Source organism: Chrysemys picta, chromosome 1 (assembly GCF_011386835.1).
Source record: "Chrysemys picta bellii isolate R12L10 chromosome 1, ASM1138683v2, whole genome shotgun sequence".
Taxonomy (NCBI): Eukaryota; Metazoa; Chordata; order Testudines; family Emydidae; genus Chrysemys; species Chrysemys picta.
The window spans coordinates 122,648,183-122,666,454 of NC_088791.1; the positions used below are offsets into that span (position 1 = coordinate 122,648,183).

At 44.3% G+C, this 18,272-nt stretch overlaps 1 protein-coding gene across 16 annotated transcripts in view; it reads right to left on the reverse strand.

Moving 5' to 3' along the window:
- The window catches only part of ITPR2 (inositol 1,4,5-trisphosphate receptor type 2), a 337,706-nt gene that overhangs the window by 148,172 nt on the left and 171,262 nt on the right, over positions 1 to 18,272 (reverse strand). For all 16 annotated transcript variants that reach the window (XM_065569077.1, XM_065569053.1, XM_065569071.1 and 13 more), the window contains 2 exons: positions 3,291 to 3,481; positions 1,619 to 1,761 (listed from right to left, as the gene is read on the reverse strand). In XM_065569077.1, coding sequence (XP_065425149.1) covers positions 1,619 to 1,761; positions 3,291 to 3,481 — 334 coding nt within the window. The remainder of the gene's footprint in view (positions 1 to 1,618; positions 1,762 to 3,290; positions 3,482 to 18,272) is intronic.

Consider the following 18,272-nt stretch of genomic DNA (forward strand, 5'->3'; position numbering starts at 1 on the left):
TCTCTCTCGGCCTTTGAGGGTGTTTGGAGTCTGCACCGAATTTTGCTGCAGGTGCCTAAGTAACGAGCAGAAAGAGAATCCCAGATCCAAAAACACCTACATTTTAGAGGGTTTGAAACCCAGACCAGGATCCAAATTCTGCCATTTAGGCCTATGTTTTTCTAAAAATTATTATTTTACCTGCAGTGCCCATCATTTATCCTACAAACTTCAAAAGGAACTTTAAGTTTTATGGTAGTAATAATACTTATTCTACAATTATCGAGTGGTTTCCACCCAAAATGATCCAAAGTAATTTACAAAAAAATTTGTAATAGAATCACTTTGCTCAGCACAGAAATGCAGTCACCTCTGGATGGAATGCAGCAGCTGTTTAAGTGCACACAGGAACTCTGCAGGGCAGTTTAGGGCCGAAAGTAAAATAGAATTCTGCATCCAAATAAAACTGCAATAGGAGTTTAGGAAGGCAAAACAAGATTGCTCAAATCAGAATTAAGCAAAAACACCAGAGCGAATATACATATTCTTGCATAAGGCATCATTTACATCTAATCCAAAAGAGAGCATCAGCCACAGCACCATGCCCCCCATCATCATGCTGGGTTCAGTACTAATATCACTTCCTGCAGCACGCCAGGATCTCTTTGGAAGTCTCCCATTCAAGTGATGACCAAGCTCGTGAGATGAGCTCACCATGGTCTAAATGTAAGTCATATTATTATTAACCATAATTTTAAAATGACTGCATATTAATAGTGCCATTTACATAGTATTGCAAAGTATCACTGGGCAACAGTAGATCATTTTTAAAAAAATGTATTCCTTGTACACCATAGGCCAAATCCTGTATTCTCATTCAAAATTCCCATTAACTTCCAGTGAAACTTTGACACAGGGGGCAAAAAATGCAACATTTAGTCTGGGGGGGGGGGGGGGGGGGACACACACACATATGAAGTATATAATGCTACCTGTGCAGAATGTGCAGAAAGCTGAGGAATCAGGAAACCTGCCAAATTTTCAGTGCCCTCAAGTTACCTCTAAATTACACAGTTCCTCAAGGGCAAATAGGGCATCTCACTAAAGGACTAATAAAGCAAAACTGAACGGCTCTCTTCCAGTGCCCAAACTGCAAATAAAACCACCTGTAATTCAAAACCATGCAAAGGCACCAGTGAAATGTACATTTAGAAGAGCTATTTCAGAGTTTGCAATTTAAAGTAAAACCAAAGGATTTATTTACTTTGTCTCAAAAGGTAGCTCAGCATGCCCCCAAAGAATATGAATTAAAAACACACCCTTCTAACATGGAATGTCTGAGACCTTGCAATGTATTTGGGGGCAATTTAACATAAATGGCGATTAGGAAAACAGAAATTTGTTGAGACTGTCTTAATTTCAGCAAGCCGCAAGGGTTTTCGTTTTAATCATGTCACACATACAACTCCTTTACTAATGGGACACAAACTATGTAACAAAAATATATATAAATAAAGGGTATCAGTGAGACTTGGACTCCTAAGTGCCTTTTGTAAGTGGGACTTAGGCGCTTCTGAAAATGTTATCTGTCGTCTTTTCAGAAAAAAAAAATAAACAGGACGCTTTCTGTGCCACTTACTTGGACAAGAAAGCACCACATCTTATTCTTGCATCACTCCCCTCAGGAAAGAGAAGTTCAGGGCTATGCAATACATCAACCAACACTGAGAATTCAGCCTGCATCATGGGGGTGAACTGCTGTTCCAAGGAGGAGACTACATCCTAAATAAAGAAGCAGAAGAAGAAGGTCAATTATGGCAAAAGCTGGTCCAATCACACTTGAATGACTTAGTTGATGAATTTCATATTATGTGAACGAAATATCGGACAAATATTTGTCGTCATTTGTCATCCCGCCTCCCATCAACCCATGGTGCCAGTCTTACCACCCACTTGTTACATAGCCTGGAGGTGCTTGTTTGGCATTCTCCTTTGCTGCCCATCACACTTGCCAGCAGCTTCCCACAAACTTCCACAGAACTACCTAACTGCCCTCCTTCAAAACTCTCCTTACAATGGTGCCTACAAAAAACTTGACAATGGTTAGGAAACCAGTGTGCTAAAGCCCCTGCCTTGCATCTTTCATTTCCCTTATACGCCCCTATCTGTCTGTCTGTATCCACCTGTTGTCTCTTAGTTTTATACTTACCTCTTGTCTACAAGGCACAGCAATGTGCACTGGAAAGGTGTGACTTCTAAAAGGGTGACAATGCGTTTCATGCTAACTGGCACATGTAGATCCTGCTGGGGTGCATTAAAGGTTCCCTAGTGCAAATTAACATAATCCCTTTCCAAAGAGCATCATGTTGACGTGCACCAGGGAACTTTTAGTCTGTGCCAGCAGGACTGCCGGGCCAGTTAGTGCACAACAGGCTGCCGCGCTTTAGAAACCACAACCCTCTAGTGTGCGTTACTATACCACGCCGACAAGCTTCTAAGCTCTTTGGAGTATACAGTGTCTCTAAAGCCAGTACATCTCACACCACGGGATGATCTCCTAGCACAGGGGGATCCTCCAGTGATACAGAAGCACTGTAGCGACTCCTACACCACTCTTACCTTTTTGCACCTACAGTAGGGGCATGGTCATCAGAAATAAGACCTGGCTGGTCTTGCTATGCTCTGGCAATCATAATGGCCCAGGGGCAAAAGATTCCCATTGACTCCTGTGGGGGCCGAATTAGGTCATAGGAGTGCAAGGCCCAAGGTGTTGGCTTCCCTTTGAATAGGTGTATACAACATTGTGATGGTCCAATCAGGGTTCAGGGGAGCAGTCCAGACCAGGGAGGGGCTGTGTCACCACTAGCCCAGCAATCCTGGGTGTCTCGCAATGTTTTGCTGCTGTAGCTCCCAACCTGGGATGCTCACATCAGGAAGAGGGATGCAGGTCACACCCTGCATATCTGGGTGCTTAGACAGGCCTGGCTCAGCAGCTCTGACCCCAGCAGCTTGTCTACACCCTCCAACCCCACTCGGGCTTCCACCAGCTTGGTTACAACAGCAAGATGACCCCAACACACTCCCACAGCCCCAAATTTCACCAAAACAGTGTGCATATTACATGACACCTTTTAGACAGAGATTATAACAATAGCGAGTTGGGATATACTGAGCTGCTCAGGCCAGCTGACTCTCACTGCTAGATATCAGAGTGCCCCTTGCCCTCCGTCCTTGGGTTGTTCTTACTGTCACGAACATATCTAGACAAAACGCAATGTCACACACACAGCATCAGGCATTTGCTACCATACCTGCAGTTTTTCAATTATATTCCTGTAATCCCAGGCAGGCCCTCCAAGAGCTTCTTTAAAACGAGGTCCACTGCGGGCAGACATTCTCCATCCCATGGCCGCTCTCTGCACCATATTGGAATGACTCTTCATGAACAGGGTATTTACCTGGCTGTCTAAATCCACCGGAATTGCAATCCCACGGTTCTTTGCTTTAAGCAGAAGACAACATTTACAATGAAGAATGCTTTCGGGTCCTTTGTAAATCATTTTGGGTGAAATCCAGATCCCATACAAGGAGCCTTTTGCCCTTGACTTCAGTGGGGCCAGGATTTCACCCTTTAAAAATAAGGGCCAGATCCTCACCTGGTGTTAATCAGTGTAGCACTATTTAAGTTAATAAAGCTACACCGATTTATATTAGCAGAGGATCTGGTCCATGATTTCTTATTTCTCATAGGTAAAAGTACACCTCTGCTTTAAAGAATGAATCAATTGAAATGATTCAGATGAAATCAATTACAAAGACATTAGCAACAGCAGCAAAATTAGCAATTATTATTTCAGTAGCTACTTATCCATTTAAGAGTACATTTGAAAATTCTTTTTAGTCTTCTTAGATATAGATATGCATGTACCCCATATATCCCAGTGTTGCCTGCATGTTTTATGCACTTAAACTACTTAGACATATAAAAGGACTCCAGCTTGGTTTGTTCTCTCCCCCCACACTTCTACCCTTTATGTGTACAATGCCTGGCACAATGCAGTCCTGATCAATGACTGAGGCTCCTGGGTTCTACCACGATGCAAAAGAGTAATAATTAATAAATAACCGAAGAACTGTACAAGTTGATTTTTAGGCTTGAAGGTAAGAGGTAGAGAAATCTTGCACCAGTCCCTACAAGGCACCGATAGTTCAGCTAATGCCATGTTTATTGTGATGGCCTTTTCAAAAAAAAGGGGAATGCCATAAATAATTCTGATGTACTATCTTCTACGCAGGAAATCTGGGTTACACAGATCCCTCCATGCTGCAATGGACTAGAGTGGCATTCTTTTAAGTGTCTGTGTGGAATGTTTGAGGTTCTACAAGTAATGTCAGGTAGACACAGCGACAATAGGAGGCAGATTTGCTGACATGTGCTTGAAAAGTTAGGAATCACTCCTTGCTGCCTATTAGTTTTATTTATGACTTTACTTAATTTCCATAGCACAGTGTTATCCTTAATAAATGTCTGAGCAACAGAAAAAATATTCTAGATTGCTAGTGTTCTTCAGGTAAATAAACCAGTAACTAAAAGCTGCCTGTTTTTCTTATTACACCAACATTGCCTTTGGTACTTAAAACCTGAGTGAGCAATTCTGAAGTGTTTGATTCCTTTGATACTCAAGGTATTCCCAAAGCATTTTGTAATAAGATTAATGTTTTCTAGCATAGTTAGCACACATTACTGAGAGATAGAACGTGGTCCTGATCCAGCAAAGCATTTAAACACATGTACAGCTTTGATCATGCGAGAAGTACCACTGGGCCTGATCCAAACCCCACTGAAGTCAGTGGGAGTGTTTCTGTTGACTTCAGTGCGTATACATCAGCCTCAAAAGTACTACATACATGCTTAAAGTTATGCAGGCATTTAAATGCTTTATTGTATCAGGGTATATGTTGTTGTAGCGGGGTGGTCACCTCGCTCCTGCCCGGAGGGGTAAAAGCAGCCTTGGAGAGGGCCGGGGCTGAGAGAAAAACCTAGGCTGATTGGGAAAGTAGCCTAAGATGGGGCCACGCCCCAATCAGGTCACAGCTGGCCTAATAAAGGGGCTGCTAGGCTGGAGCTAAATCAGTCTCTCTCTAGCTGTTGAGAGGGAGGGGACTGGCTGCTGAGCAAGGTACCCAGAGTGGAGCAGGACTGGGGGAAGGCCAGAGGGGCTGGGGAGCTCCAGCCTGGAAAACCCCCAGGCTGCAGGCCTTGCTAAAGGCCAGAAAAGGTACTGGGGTTGCAGAGGGCAGCCCAAGGGTAGGCAGAGGCAGCAGGTCCAAACCCTCCTTGCCAATTATACTGCAGTCCGCCCCAATGAGCGGGGGCTAGATGGTGACTGCCAGTAGCCCAAGACTGAGGCAAGGTGGGGATAATGGGTTGGGGGTTCCCTGGGGAGGGGAGACCCAGAGAGACTGTGGTGTACTGAGAGAAGGGGCACCAGGGTCCAGGAGGGACACCAGGGCCAGCGGCAAGCAAGACATCGCCCAGCAGAGGGCGCTCTGGACCTGGACAAGAGCTCATTCCCAGGACGACCAGCAGGAGGCGCCGCACTGGTGAGTCATCGCCCCGTTACCGTTGGCAAGGACAATGCATCTCTGAAGACCAACAGGGACCTCCCCCTCTCCCCAAGTACTGTACTGCAATGCCAGCACTTGGAATAAACCCAAATCCTGGTATGGAACTGAACTAATGATATTCTGGACTAGAGCAAGATTGCTCTACCTTCCACATCCCCAATGCTGCAGTGGAACTTATTAGTGCGGAGACCCATTGATTTCAATAGGACTCTGCAAGGCTCCACACTAGCATATCCCAATGCCTAACCCGTGCTTGCGTCTGGAGCACAGGCAGCTGAGCCAAACTGGTGCAGGAGGTGCAGCTCCCCTTGAATAGACTTGCATCTCTGGTAGACACTTTCCTTAAAAGAGAGTTTGCCTTGGGGAATTAAGAAGTGGTGTTGTGCCAAATATGGGAAGATGCATTTCCCAGCAGTTGCACAACCCACTCATCGCCAGTGTCAAGAGAAGCTGCTTTCACATGGCAGCCCAGTTTGCCCCCCCCCCCCCGCCAACTTCTATTTGTTTGGAGAAGGGGTACGTGGTTATTAAGAGAAAAGCTCAATGTATGACTGGCCATTATTTGTAGTTATTGTTTCTGCATGTTGTTCTACCTGGATTATTTTTCCCTCTCATGTCAATCATTGGAAAGTTATGGGATAATGCTAATTTGCACTTAAATATTAGGTATGCAGAATTCCAATATATCTGAGAATATATTAACAGCGGAGCATGTGGTGCGGGAACCCCTGTACTTCTACATCCCCACAGATATTATTTGAAGTTAACAACTTCCATCAGTGTCTGAATAGCAGTCAAGGGCTATGATTGTTCAAAGAGTCACAGCTAATTAAAACTATCACAAAGAAAACCAGAAAAAAAATGCTCCTTTGTTTTGAACAGTTCTTATATGTATAATTCCATTTGTAATTAAGAGTTGCATTGATTGTCAAAGGGCATTGTTGAAATCTAAGCTATAAACAAAGGCTTTGTCTTCTTATTTCCTTGCAGCTTGTAGAAAGTTTATCTTTCATTTGTTTCACCTTTCATTATTTAAAACAACATGAAACATATTTTTACATTTTGGAAAGCTGACGAACAAATGTGAACATAAATATTTATTTTTAATTTAGGTGTTGTAGGCTGCTTTCCTCTTCAAAATGTGTCAATCTCCCTTAAAGTATGAAAATGAAATATTTAAAAGCATGTTTGTTTTTGCTCCACTTTGGAATACTTTTGGAAAACAGACAAACAACTTGCAAACCAGTGTCAGAATCAAAAGAAGATGAGGCCAGAAACTGATTAAATCCTGCCCTTGGGGTGACTGATGTGCAGTGTGGGGAAAGGATGCAATCGATTGTGTGATTGCACAAAAGCAGCTTGGTATGTCACTTGTGTACCCAGCCACAATCCCATCACAGTGGAGTAGAACATATGCTCATCTAGAGTGTAATTCACTCTTATGCAGAGGGTCAGCATAGGCCTAGATACCACCTCAGTCCCACTTCTGCACCAGGCTGAATTTCACCTCTAATAACTCAGGGGGTGCTTCACTGTCTGAGGAAGCATGGTTTGCTGGGAAAAAGATGTGACTAGCTCCCAGGCTGGTGCGCACACATATACTCCCACTAGCACCGTGGTTCTCTACCAGGATCTTGGGGCCCGCTGCGGAGCTGCAAGCAGGTATCCGGGGGGCCTCCAAACATGGCCAGTGTTAGACTAGCTGGGGCCCAGGGCAGAAAGCCAAAGCCCCACCGCATGGGGCTGAAGTCCAGAGCCCTGAGTCCTGCCAACCAGGGCTGAAGCCAAAGCCTGACCAATGTAGCTTCATGGGAGCCCCTGTGGCATGAGGCCCCAGGCAATTGTCCTGCCCTAACTCCAGCCTGGCTTTTATATGCAGAAAACCAATTACTGTGGCACTGATGGCTGTGGAGTTTTTATAGCAGGAACGGGAGGGGCTTAGAAAGAAAAAGGTTGAGAACCCCTGCACCAGTGCAAATACATTCCCACTAGCAACAAACACAGTCCAGCACCAAGACCAATGAATAAATGGTGCCAGCTGAAAAAAGTGACGCTGACAATGCATTTAGCTAGGCCAACATGTAAAAATTCTAGAATGGTTTCTTGTGAACTCAATGCACCAGTTTCTCTGCTCCCTTCAACGTGCAAACTGCTTGGGTATACAGGCAGAATGGGACCCAAAATAAAGAGTGAGCATTACATTCATATAAGCTACTGGACTCCTTGTTGTTTTTGAAGTCAAAAGAGCACTCTGTACTCACTAGCAACAGGGCTAAACCTGGCCTGGAAGCCGGGTGTCTATATTTGAAAAATATTATGTACATGTAGGTTCTTTCACAGAACCATAGAAATTGGAATTAGACCAGGCCTATCACAGTAGGACATCTATTCCATTCCCCTGCTGGTGAAGGACTGTTCTTCCACTACACCGTCTTGTTTACGTCTACATCCAATTTAATTTTCAGAATTTTCATGGACGGCGCTCTCACCATTGACTTCCCTAGGAAGATTATTCCTCAGACTAAAAACTCTCACTGTTAGGAGGTTTTTATCTCATTATCTTTTACAGTAATTATACCCCCTTGTACCACCCTAAACATTCCCGCTCCCTCATTACCAGTACCTACGGGTGTAAACAGACAGCTATTGTGTTCTCCCACCCAGCCCTGTTGCCACTTAACTGAGCAATACATATTTAGTTCAATTAATCTCGCTTCATAAATCAGTCCCACCAGCTCCTTAATCATTTACTGACTGCTTAATAAATAAATCTGGTTGGAAAGACGTTGATGGTAGCAACAGTAGGAAGTTTTTACAGGAAATAAAAGCTTTGTGTAGACAATGCACAAGGCTGCCAATCTGGTACCTTTCATTGGCAACACATATATTTTTCTTCCAGCTGAAAACTTAAGTTAAAATATTTCTCATTCCACAAAAAGATCATCATTGTATTTTTCTTGCAATTAGGGAAACACAAACAGTTAAAATAGAATAAAATATGTGCTTTGTCTGAAATGTATTCTCCCTGCTGTCAGAAATGTAACAATATTATAATCATTTGATTTGAACTAAAAAAAAATTGAAAATGGAAGATGAGTTTTCTTCCTTCTCCATTTTGTGAAAAACTCAAGTGGGAAGTAAAATGAAGTCTGCTGAGGTGAGGGAATTATTTTAGGACAGTCCATCTGTATGGGTATTAACACACAAATAATCATTTCAAAAAGAGACAATAATATTGAGCCTAGATTCCAAGTTTAATGTTTCCTATTTGTAACTTTTTATGGTAGAAGGAAAACACCTTACAGCACAGGTATGCAAACCTTACAGGTTTTCCCCAGATGCTATATACCATTATAGTGGAATAGCAGTGAGCTGAAATAGCATTCTTATAATTAGCATCCACTGCTCCAATAGGATGGGAATTGGAATTCTCTTTGTTTCTCTCATACAGCATCTTACCACCTATTTTCCTAGAATGTGAGTTGGTAATGACTGGCATCACTTGGCTTGGAAGTGGTAAAGAAATAGACCAGAAGATTTTTTTGACCTCCGCTATTGTGAAGTAATAAAATGTAGGGACTGATCCTGCCACTGCTTGCTCGTGTGAGTAATCCCATTTATTTCAGTCACGATGGTAATGGTAAAGTCATGCTCCTGCTACTGAAAGGTCCTTTACACAGCGTTCTCTATCTGAGATGTAGACAAAATGCATACAAGGAATATGGCATGAAACCTTTACAATAAAAAGCTATAACAAGGACCTTTATAAATAGATTAGCAGACATCCTGTGTGCAATGCAAAATTGCTGTATAAAAAGCCTCTAGAGCGAATATCTTTGATTCCTTGCGGGTGGAGAAATACAGAACAATGCTAATAGATACTTTATAGAAAATGGGGATAATATATTCAGGTTTAGCCAGCATGTAATTCAATATATTGCAGTTCTTTGATCTCGTAGCAGCAGAAAAAACATGTGTTGGAGTATGATGCACTAACAGTCATTGCTTAACTAAGCAGCAATGCCGGCTATTTGAAAGGGACCCTGGAACATTGTTTAGCTTGGAAACTAAGAGTCTGATCCCACACCATTAAATCAATGTGGGCTTTGCCACTAAGTTCAATGGGAGCAGGATTGGGCTCTATTACCCAGACATGCTTTTCTTTACCTGAGTAAATCGGCACACGACTGGGTTGTGGAACATGAGAAAACGGTAACCAGAGTGGATGCCTACTGCCCAGTCCCTTTGGCGTGAGGATGGGTGACATCTTGCAACGTTACCACGTGGAAAAACGGATATTTCACAAGATGTTTGGGGTTTTTTGCACATTTTAAACAGAGTCAGGACCGGCCTCAAGCCCTCCAGATTTTTTAGGGCAGGTGTTCCCAAACTGTGGCATGCATACCCATAATAGTCTACTCAGATGAAGCTTTAAAACTGTGTGGGAATTTGTTATATAAAATACGGTAGTTAATTTACTTCAAGATGTGCCAATGAGAACACAGATACACAGAGCCCTCACCTCCAATCACTGTGCAGAGCGGGTTCAGTTGCCCAGCAACTGTCCAGTCTAACTGACCTCAAAACGTAGGGGGGGGTTTCGGTTGTATATGGTGCACTATAACTGTATGTGACAGTGAAATACAGGTGGCGTTAAGAAGCGCACACAAAGTATCAGTGGTGAGAAGGGTAGAGCCTGAGAAAGGTCTGCAAAAGGAGACCAGTCCCTACAGCTTCTTTCTGAACTGAAAGCAGGTAAATCTGAAGTGTCACGAGAGGAGGTTTTGGAATTAATTGATAAAGTTAACATTAACAAGTCACTGGGACCAGATGGCATTCACCCAAGAGTTCTGAAAGAACTCAAATGTGAAGTTGCGGAACTGTTAACTAAGGTTTGTAACCTGTCCTTTAAATCAGCTTCTGTACCCAATGACTGGAAGTTAGCTAATGTAACGCCAATATTTAAAAAGGGCTCTAGAGATGATCCCGGCAATTACAGATCGGTAAGTCTAACATCTGTACAAGGCAAATTAGTCGAAACAATAGTTAAGAATACAATTGTCCGACACAAAGAAAAACAAACTGTTGAGCAATAGTCAACATGGTTTCTGTAAAGGGAAATCGTGTCTTACTAATCTATTAGAATTCTTTGAAGGGTCAACAAACATGTGGACAAGGGGGATCCAGTAGACATAGTGTACTTAGATTTCTAGAAAGCCTTTGACAAGGTCCTTCGCCAAAGGCTCCTATGTAAATTAAGCTGCCATGGGATAAAAGGGAACGTCCTTTCATGGATTGAGAACTGGTTAAAAGACAGGGAACAAAGGGTAGGAATTAATGGTAAATTCTCAGACTGGAGAGGGGTAACTAGTGGTGTTCCCCAAGGGTCAGTCCTCGGACCAATCCTATTCAACTTATTCATAAATGATCTGGAGAAAGGGATAAACAGTGAGGTGGCAAAGTTTGCAGATGATACTAAACTGCTAAAGATAGTTAAGACCAAAGCAGACTGTGAAGAACTTCAAAAAGATCTCACAAAACTAAGCGATTGGGCAACAAAATGGCAAATGAAATTTAATGTGGATAAATGTAAAGTAATGCACATTGGAAAAAATAGCCCCAACTATACATACAATATGATGGGGGCTAATTTAGCTACAGCAAGTCAGGAAAAAGATCTTGGAGTCATTGTGGACAGTTCTCTGAAAATGTCCACGCAGAGGCGGTCAAAAAGCAAACAGGATGTTAGGAATCATTAAAAAGGGGATAGAGAATAAGACTGAGACTATATTCTTGCCCTTATATAAATAGATAGTATGTCCTCATCTCGAATACTGCGTACAGATGTGGTCGTCTCATCTCAAAAAAGATATACTGGCACTAGAAAAAGTTCAGAAAAGGGCAACAAAAATGATTAAGGGTTTGGAAGAGGTCCCATATGAGGAGAGATTAAAGAGGCTAGGACTCTTCAGCTTGGAAAAGAGGAGACTAAGGGGGGATATGATAGAGGTATATAAAATCATGAGTGATGTGGAGAAAGTGGATAAGGAAAAGTTATTTACTTATTCCCATAATACAAGAACTAGGGGTCATCAAATGAAATTAATAGGCAGCAGGTTTAAAACAAATAAAAGGAAGTTCTTCTTCACGCAGCGCACAGTCAACTTGTGGAACTCATTACCTGAGGATGTTGTGAAGGCTAGGACTATAACAGAGTTTAAAAGAGAACTGGATAAATTCATGGTGGTTAAGTCCATTAATGGCTATTAGCCAGGACGGGTAAGGAATGGTGTCCTAGCCTCTGTCTGTCAGAGGGTGGAGATGGATGGCAGGAGAGAGATCACTTGATCATTGCCTGTTAGGTTCACTCCCTCGGGGGCACCTGGCATTGGCCACTGTCGGTAGACAGGATACTGGGCTAGATGGACCTTTGGTCTGACCCGGTACGGCCTCTCTTATGTTCTTATGAGACAAAAGTAGTAAGTGAAGCCTGAAACTCTTATGAAGTTTTTTCCTGGTAGTCAAGAGGAGTTGAAGTCTCAGGGCAATAAGAAATTAGCTTTTGCACCTTGCCTTTTGTTGGCCTGGAAGATCACATACATTCCTGCAGTGCTCATAAGACGACAGATGTAATGATCTTAAACTCTTAAGGCAATACTTACATCCACCTGCCAGCACTGAGCAGAATGTACATTTCTTAAACTTACTCTGAAACAGGGCTTTTAAAAGTGTATTATCACATGGATCTTTGATATCCTGGGAACTCTGTGTATGATCTTTGTACCTGCTGGGATTCATTTCTGAACCCAGGGCTACCACAAAAGGAAATAAATAAAAGTTATGTTTGTTCATTCAATGCTACACTAAATTTATTTTCCAGCAAAAACTCCTGGTCCCTGCTATAAATCAGCCCAATACACCTTTGGTCTGAAATAGGCAAAATCTTTTCAGAGTTTTCAGAAAACCCATGCTGTGAAACATGAAGGTCCTAACATTGAAACTGTCAAACACTCAATTAAGAAAAAAAAACCAGATAGGAGAGTGCTCACATATCTAGCCTACAGTCAAGCCTGGTACAGCTATTTGTATTAACGAAGAAATCTTTATCTTATCTCCTCATGTGGACATGCAGCAGAATTTTGTGCTTGATGGAGCAGCATACAGGAAAAGGAGTACAATATACATTATCACTAGGGATCAGCTTTTCAAACGTGCTCAACAACTGCATCTGGGGGACAGATTTTCCTAAAGAGTTCAAGCTCCTATCTAGGCAACAAAATAAGCATCACAATGGACACTTCTGAGTACCAAGCATTATGAAGGTGCCTAAGTGGATGCTGAGTTCTTCTGAATATTTGGCTTCAATTGTGGGTGCTGAGCAGTTGGAAAATCTGGCTATGCTTAGCTAAATACTGCAGTGACCTTGTGCAACCCCAGTGGGCCAAATCCTTGACTTACAGGAGTACTTGACGTCAGTGGGACTATCCACATGAGTAAAGTATGTAGGATTTGCTCCACTGTCTTCAATGGGATCGTATAGCAATTATGTAAAGGCAGAATTTGGCTCACTTAGCTTCCCTTACTTAGGCCTGGTCCACACTAACCCCCCACTTCGGACTAAGGTACGCAAATTCAGCTACATTAATAACGTAGCTGAATTCGAAGTACCTTAGTCCGAACTTACCGCGGGTCCAGACGCGGCGCGGAGGCTCCCCCGTCGATGCCGCATACTCCTCTCGCCGAGCTGGAGTACCGGCGTCGATGGCGAGCACTTCCGGGATCGATTTATCGCGTCTAGACAAGATGCGATAAATCGATCCCAGAACATTGATTGCCTGCCGCCGGACCCGGAGGTAAGTGTAGACGTACCCTTACACAGCTAGTCCTTCTCCAGTAGGCCAAGTGCTGTCTTCAGCTACCCTCATGCAAACCTACAGCTTTCAATTTGGCTGTGTGGGCTTCAGTTAGCACAGAATCAGACTCACATAAGAAAGGCCAGCAGGATTTAGCACCATGTCTACAACCTCTGCACACAACACTAGGTTTAAATCTTAGCTAAATGTAGATACAGAGCTATTAGTGAAAAGCTCTAATTTTTCCCCACCTTTGCTTTCACTTATTCACTCCTCATCAAAACTCCTCCTCATCCATCACAATCTTTTAGGTGTGCAAATACAGCAAGATAACAACAATAACAACGCTTTCATGCATATTTTAACTCCCCAAATACTATGTCCCTGCAGATTGGGAAATCGGCACATCATCACCAGACTGTGCCCCTGAACATAGCCCTAAGTCAGGGTCAGCAAGATTTCAAAGAAGAGCCTTTTTTTGTTTTTGTCTTTGACCAAAATATTTCGAGAGCCACATCACACGCAAAGCTACTTGTAGAGTTAGAATTTATCAAATAATAATGATTGAACATATTAAAGTTATTACTACCCACCAATACTTTTAATGTGACTTTTGCCATTTGAATATAAACAGGAGGGAACTCCAGCCTGGGACACGGGATTGGGATGCAGGAGGGGGTGCAGGGTCTGGGAGGGAGTTTGGGTGCAGGAGGGGGTTCTGACCTGGGGTAGGCGGCTGGGATGCAGGAGAGGGTGCTAGGTGCTGGCTCTGGCTGGGAGGCGCTTACCACAGGTGGCTCCTGCCCGGTGGTGCAGCAGGGCTCAGGCAGGCTGCCTGCCTGCCCTGGCCCCACGCTGCTCCCAGAAGCGGCTGGCTGCTGGGCACGTCTCTGTGTGCCCCTGGCGGGGGGGAGGGGGCAGCTCCGCATGCTGCCCCTACCCCCAGCACCATCATCACAGCTCCCATAGGCCAGTTCCTGGCCTATGGAAGCTGCGGGGGTGGTGCTTGTGGGCACGGGCAGCACACAGAGACCCGCTGCTCCCCTCCCCCAAAGGGGCGCACAGAGACCTGCCAGCAGCCAGCCGCTTCCGGGAGTGGCATGGGGCAGAGCCCTGCTGTGCTGCCAGCCGGGAGCCACCTGTGGTAAGCGCCTCCCGGCCAGAACTTGTACCTCACACTCCCTCAAAAAACGGCTGCCTGCAAGGGGGCAGCCAAAGAGCCACATGAAGCTCTGGAGCTGCAGGTTGCCGACCCCTGCCCTAAGTAGAAGGTAGTACAGAGATTCCCTGCCCCAGTAGGAGCTGCAGGAGGGATTGTGCTTAAGGAAGCCCCTAAGAAGGATACAGTGTGAGGCTCCTCAGTGGCAGCCCAGCTCCACCCCACAGTAGTAGTAGGAGCCATGGCCTCATCTCTTCCCCACCCCTTTGGGTGAAGCTAGCCTTGAGCATCCATTGCCCTTGAAGGTTTGCAAGGGCTTTAAATGCAGTCAGCACATGTGCGAGAAGCCAAAGTATGAGGGAGGTTCTTTGAGCCATCCTCCTCTCCCTCATGTACCAATGCAAGGGTTAGCCCAAATCTGGCCCTCTGTTTTATTGGATTTCCAGTTTAGAACAGCACAATCTAGCAGGTTATTTTAAATATCTCCATGCAATACAAGATATATGAGAAAACAGAATACAACAGATTACAGTACAATAGAGGAATGTAGGAACTCCACAAGATATGGAAAAAATCCACCAATTTGAAGAAAAGTCAAGGTCAACCTCACATCTGCTACTTGCAGCACATAAGCCTTCCCGGAAAAAAAACAAAAGAGAGCCACAGACAAGAGAACACTAAACCTTTTATGTACCCATGTAGATATGAAGTGGCACACTGACTTAAGTGGGCTGGATTTTGACTTTAGGTACAGATCTGAACAACTGGTAACACACTAATCCACGAGGGGACATTATGACACAAAAATCCTTCAGCCCCCTAGTTCCTTCCTTGTTTGCTCCTAGTTCCCAAAGGCAGTAATTTTCTGATGGCCTATACCAGGAGTGCAGGAGGGGAGCAGAGAAGGGCTATTGCCATGAGTGAGCATTAGTCATATGAGTTAAGCATTTGTAGGACTGGGTCCTTTATTTGAAGCTGTAAAATCAGTGGGATAAGGAACAAAGAACATCTTCAACTTTTTAAAAAAGAACAGGAGTACTTGTGGCACCTTAGAGACTAACAAATTTTTCAACTTTTTAAGTTCTCCTGCCAGATGGATCCATAATTAAGCCAGTTTGCACAACAAATAAAAATTGTACGCTGCTAAATTGCTAGACTAATTCACACAAAATGTTAATGAGATGCTTTGGCAAAAGCATTAAATGAAACTACTGTAAAATAAATCTGAAATCTAAATTTAGAGTCAGTTGTTGCAATGTTACAGATGCAGCAAACGTCCAAGAGACCATCTCAGAGTGGTGGGGTTATTTACTATAACTTTTTTAAAAAATTAAAGCAACTATATCTATCAAGCTTCTAACATCATGATTCTGTCCCTCCCGCCCCTTCTTATTCATGTTGTCCACAAGTTGTCTAGCTGCTTTCAAAACTACTCAGTGTGTGTAGTGCCACAAAACGCGGTTAGAACAACAGCACGGATTGGGCTCGCTTTGGCTGAGCAGATTTCAAAACAGAAAGAATTTGGAAAATGTCAATCAAAATGGCTCATTTTTAGAAAATATCTACATCAAATCATCTTTTTCATGACAAAGTAAAAGTTTTTAAAATACTGTTTTTGTGGAAATTGAATCCTAAAACTGAACCTTTGTCAATGTTAGCTAAATATCTGTGACAGTTCTTCTTTAGGATTAAACTCCTACAGAAGAAAAATTGAAGTCTTCTGCTTTGACACAGACAACATGATATTTTAATTCCTTTTAAAATTTCTAATGGTTATGGATTAATTGTTTAATAGATTTTTTTTTTCTGGAGCATTTACTTGTTTGGGGCTAGATTGGGGCTACTTTTGTGGGAGAGCATTTATTCACACAAGTAGTCCCATTGGTTTCAAAGTGAGTAAGGGTTGAATACTCTAGCCCTTAATGAATCCTAGCTCAGTACTACTAAATTATGTAGTTGACTTAAGGACCAAATTCTGATTTGGAGTATGTGTACAGGCAGAGCAGTAAGAATCCACTGTACACCTTTAGGCAGGCTACCTGGACCAGTGTTGTGAAAGGGTAAGTAAAGGCACCTGCTTATTCCTTTCCCTGAGCAGGAGAGTAAAGAGTGATCAGGGAAGTTCAGGGTTTGGTTTCAACTCACTGGCCAGAACAACTGAGCTAGCATGAGAGTCAGGCGAGCAATAACTTAACATCTCCCAGGAGCAAAGGAGGGAATGTTGGTTGATTGGTCCACAATTCCTTCCCTGGGATGTTTCCAAGGATGACACAGCTATACACCACCTACTACTATGGGCTGTGCCTTACCACAGAATGGAGTCTACAATGATTATTAGGGCCCTGCCAAATTCACGGTCCATTTTGGTCAATTTCACTGTCATTGGATTTTAAAAATCGTAAATTTCACGATTTAAGCTATTTAAATCTGAAATTTCACCGTGTTGTAATAATTGTAGGGGTCCTGACTCAAAAAGGAGTTGTGGGAAGGTCTCAAGGTTATTGTAGGGAGTGGGGTTTTCAGTACAGCTACCCTTACTTCTGCGTTGCTCCTGGCGGTGGCGCTGCCTTCAGAGCTAGGCAGGTGGAGAGTGGCGGCTGCTGGCTGGGAGCCAAGCTCTGAAGGCAGAGTCGCTGCCTGCAGCGGTGCAGAAGTAAGGGTGGCATGGTATAGCAGGGGTTGGCAACCTACAGCACACGTGCCAAACACGGCACGCAAGCTGATTTTGAGTGGCACGCTGCTGCCTGCCACGGTCCAAGCTCCCAGCCCCACTCAGCCGCCCTGCCCACTGCTTTCCCCTGCGGGGGCAGGAGGCAGAAGCTTGGTCCTGCGGCAGCCAAGCTTCCTCCCTCCCCCGCTTCTTCCCCCAGCGTGGTGCATTCCTACCCCTCCTCCTCTCCTTCCCTGGCCAATCAGCTGATGGCCCTTGTGAGGGGGAGGGAGAGGAGTGGCAGCATGCTCGCTGCTCCGTAGAGGAGGCAGAGAAGAGGTGGGGACAGGACCTTGGGGAAGGGGGTGTAACAGGGCATATCCCTTCCAGCCCCCTGCCATGAGCCGCTCAGGGCAGGGGACTGGGAGCACCCCCACGAGCCGAGCACCCCAGCCCTCTGCCCTGAACCCCCCCACACACACACCCAGCCTTCTGCCCTGCACCCCCCCACACCCCAGCTCTCTGCCTCGACCCCTGAACCCCACACACACACCCTGCACTCCCACACACCCCTAGACCTGACCCCTGTACCCCCCACACACCCAGCTTTCTGCCCTACACCCCTCACACCCCACTGCCCTCTACCCTGACCCCTGAACCTCCCCCCACACCCAGCCTTCTCCTCTGCACCCCCACACACTCCCAGCCCTCTGCCTTGACCCCCCACATATACCCAGCCTTCTGCTCTGAACCTCCCCATGTCCCCACTTCCCTCTGCCCTGAACCCCCTGCCCTGTTACATACAACAATAGTTTAGTTATATAATATAGACTTATAGAGAGAGACCTTCTAAAAAATGTTAAAATGTATTACCGGCATGCAAAACCTTAAATTAAAGTGAATAAATGAAGACTCGGCACACCACTTCTGAAAGGTTGCCTACCCCTGTGGTATAGCATTGCCACGCTTTCTTCTGCGCTGCTGGTGGGGCGCTTCCTTCAGA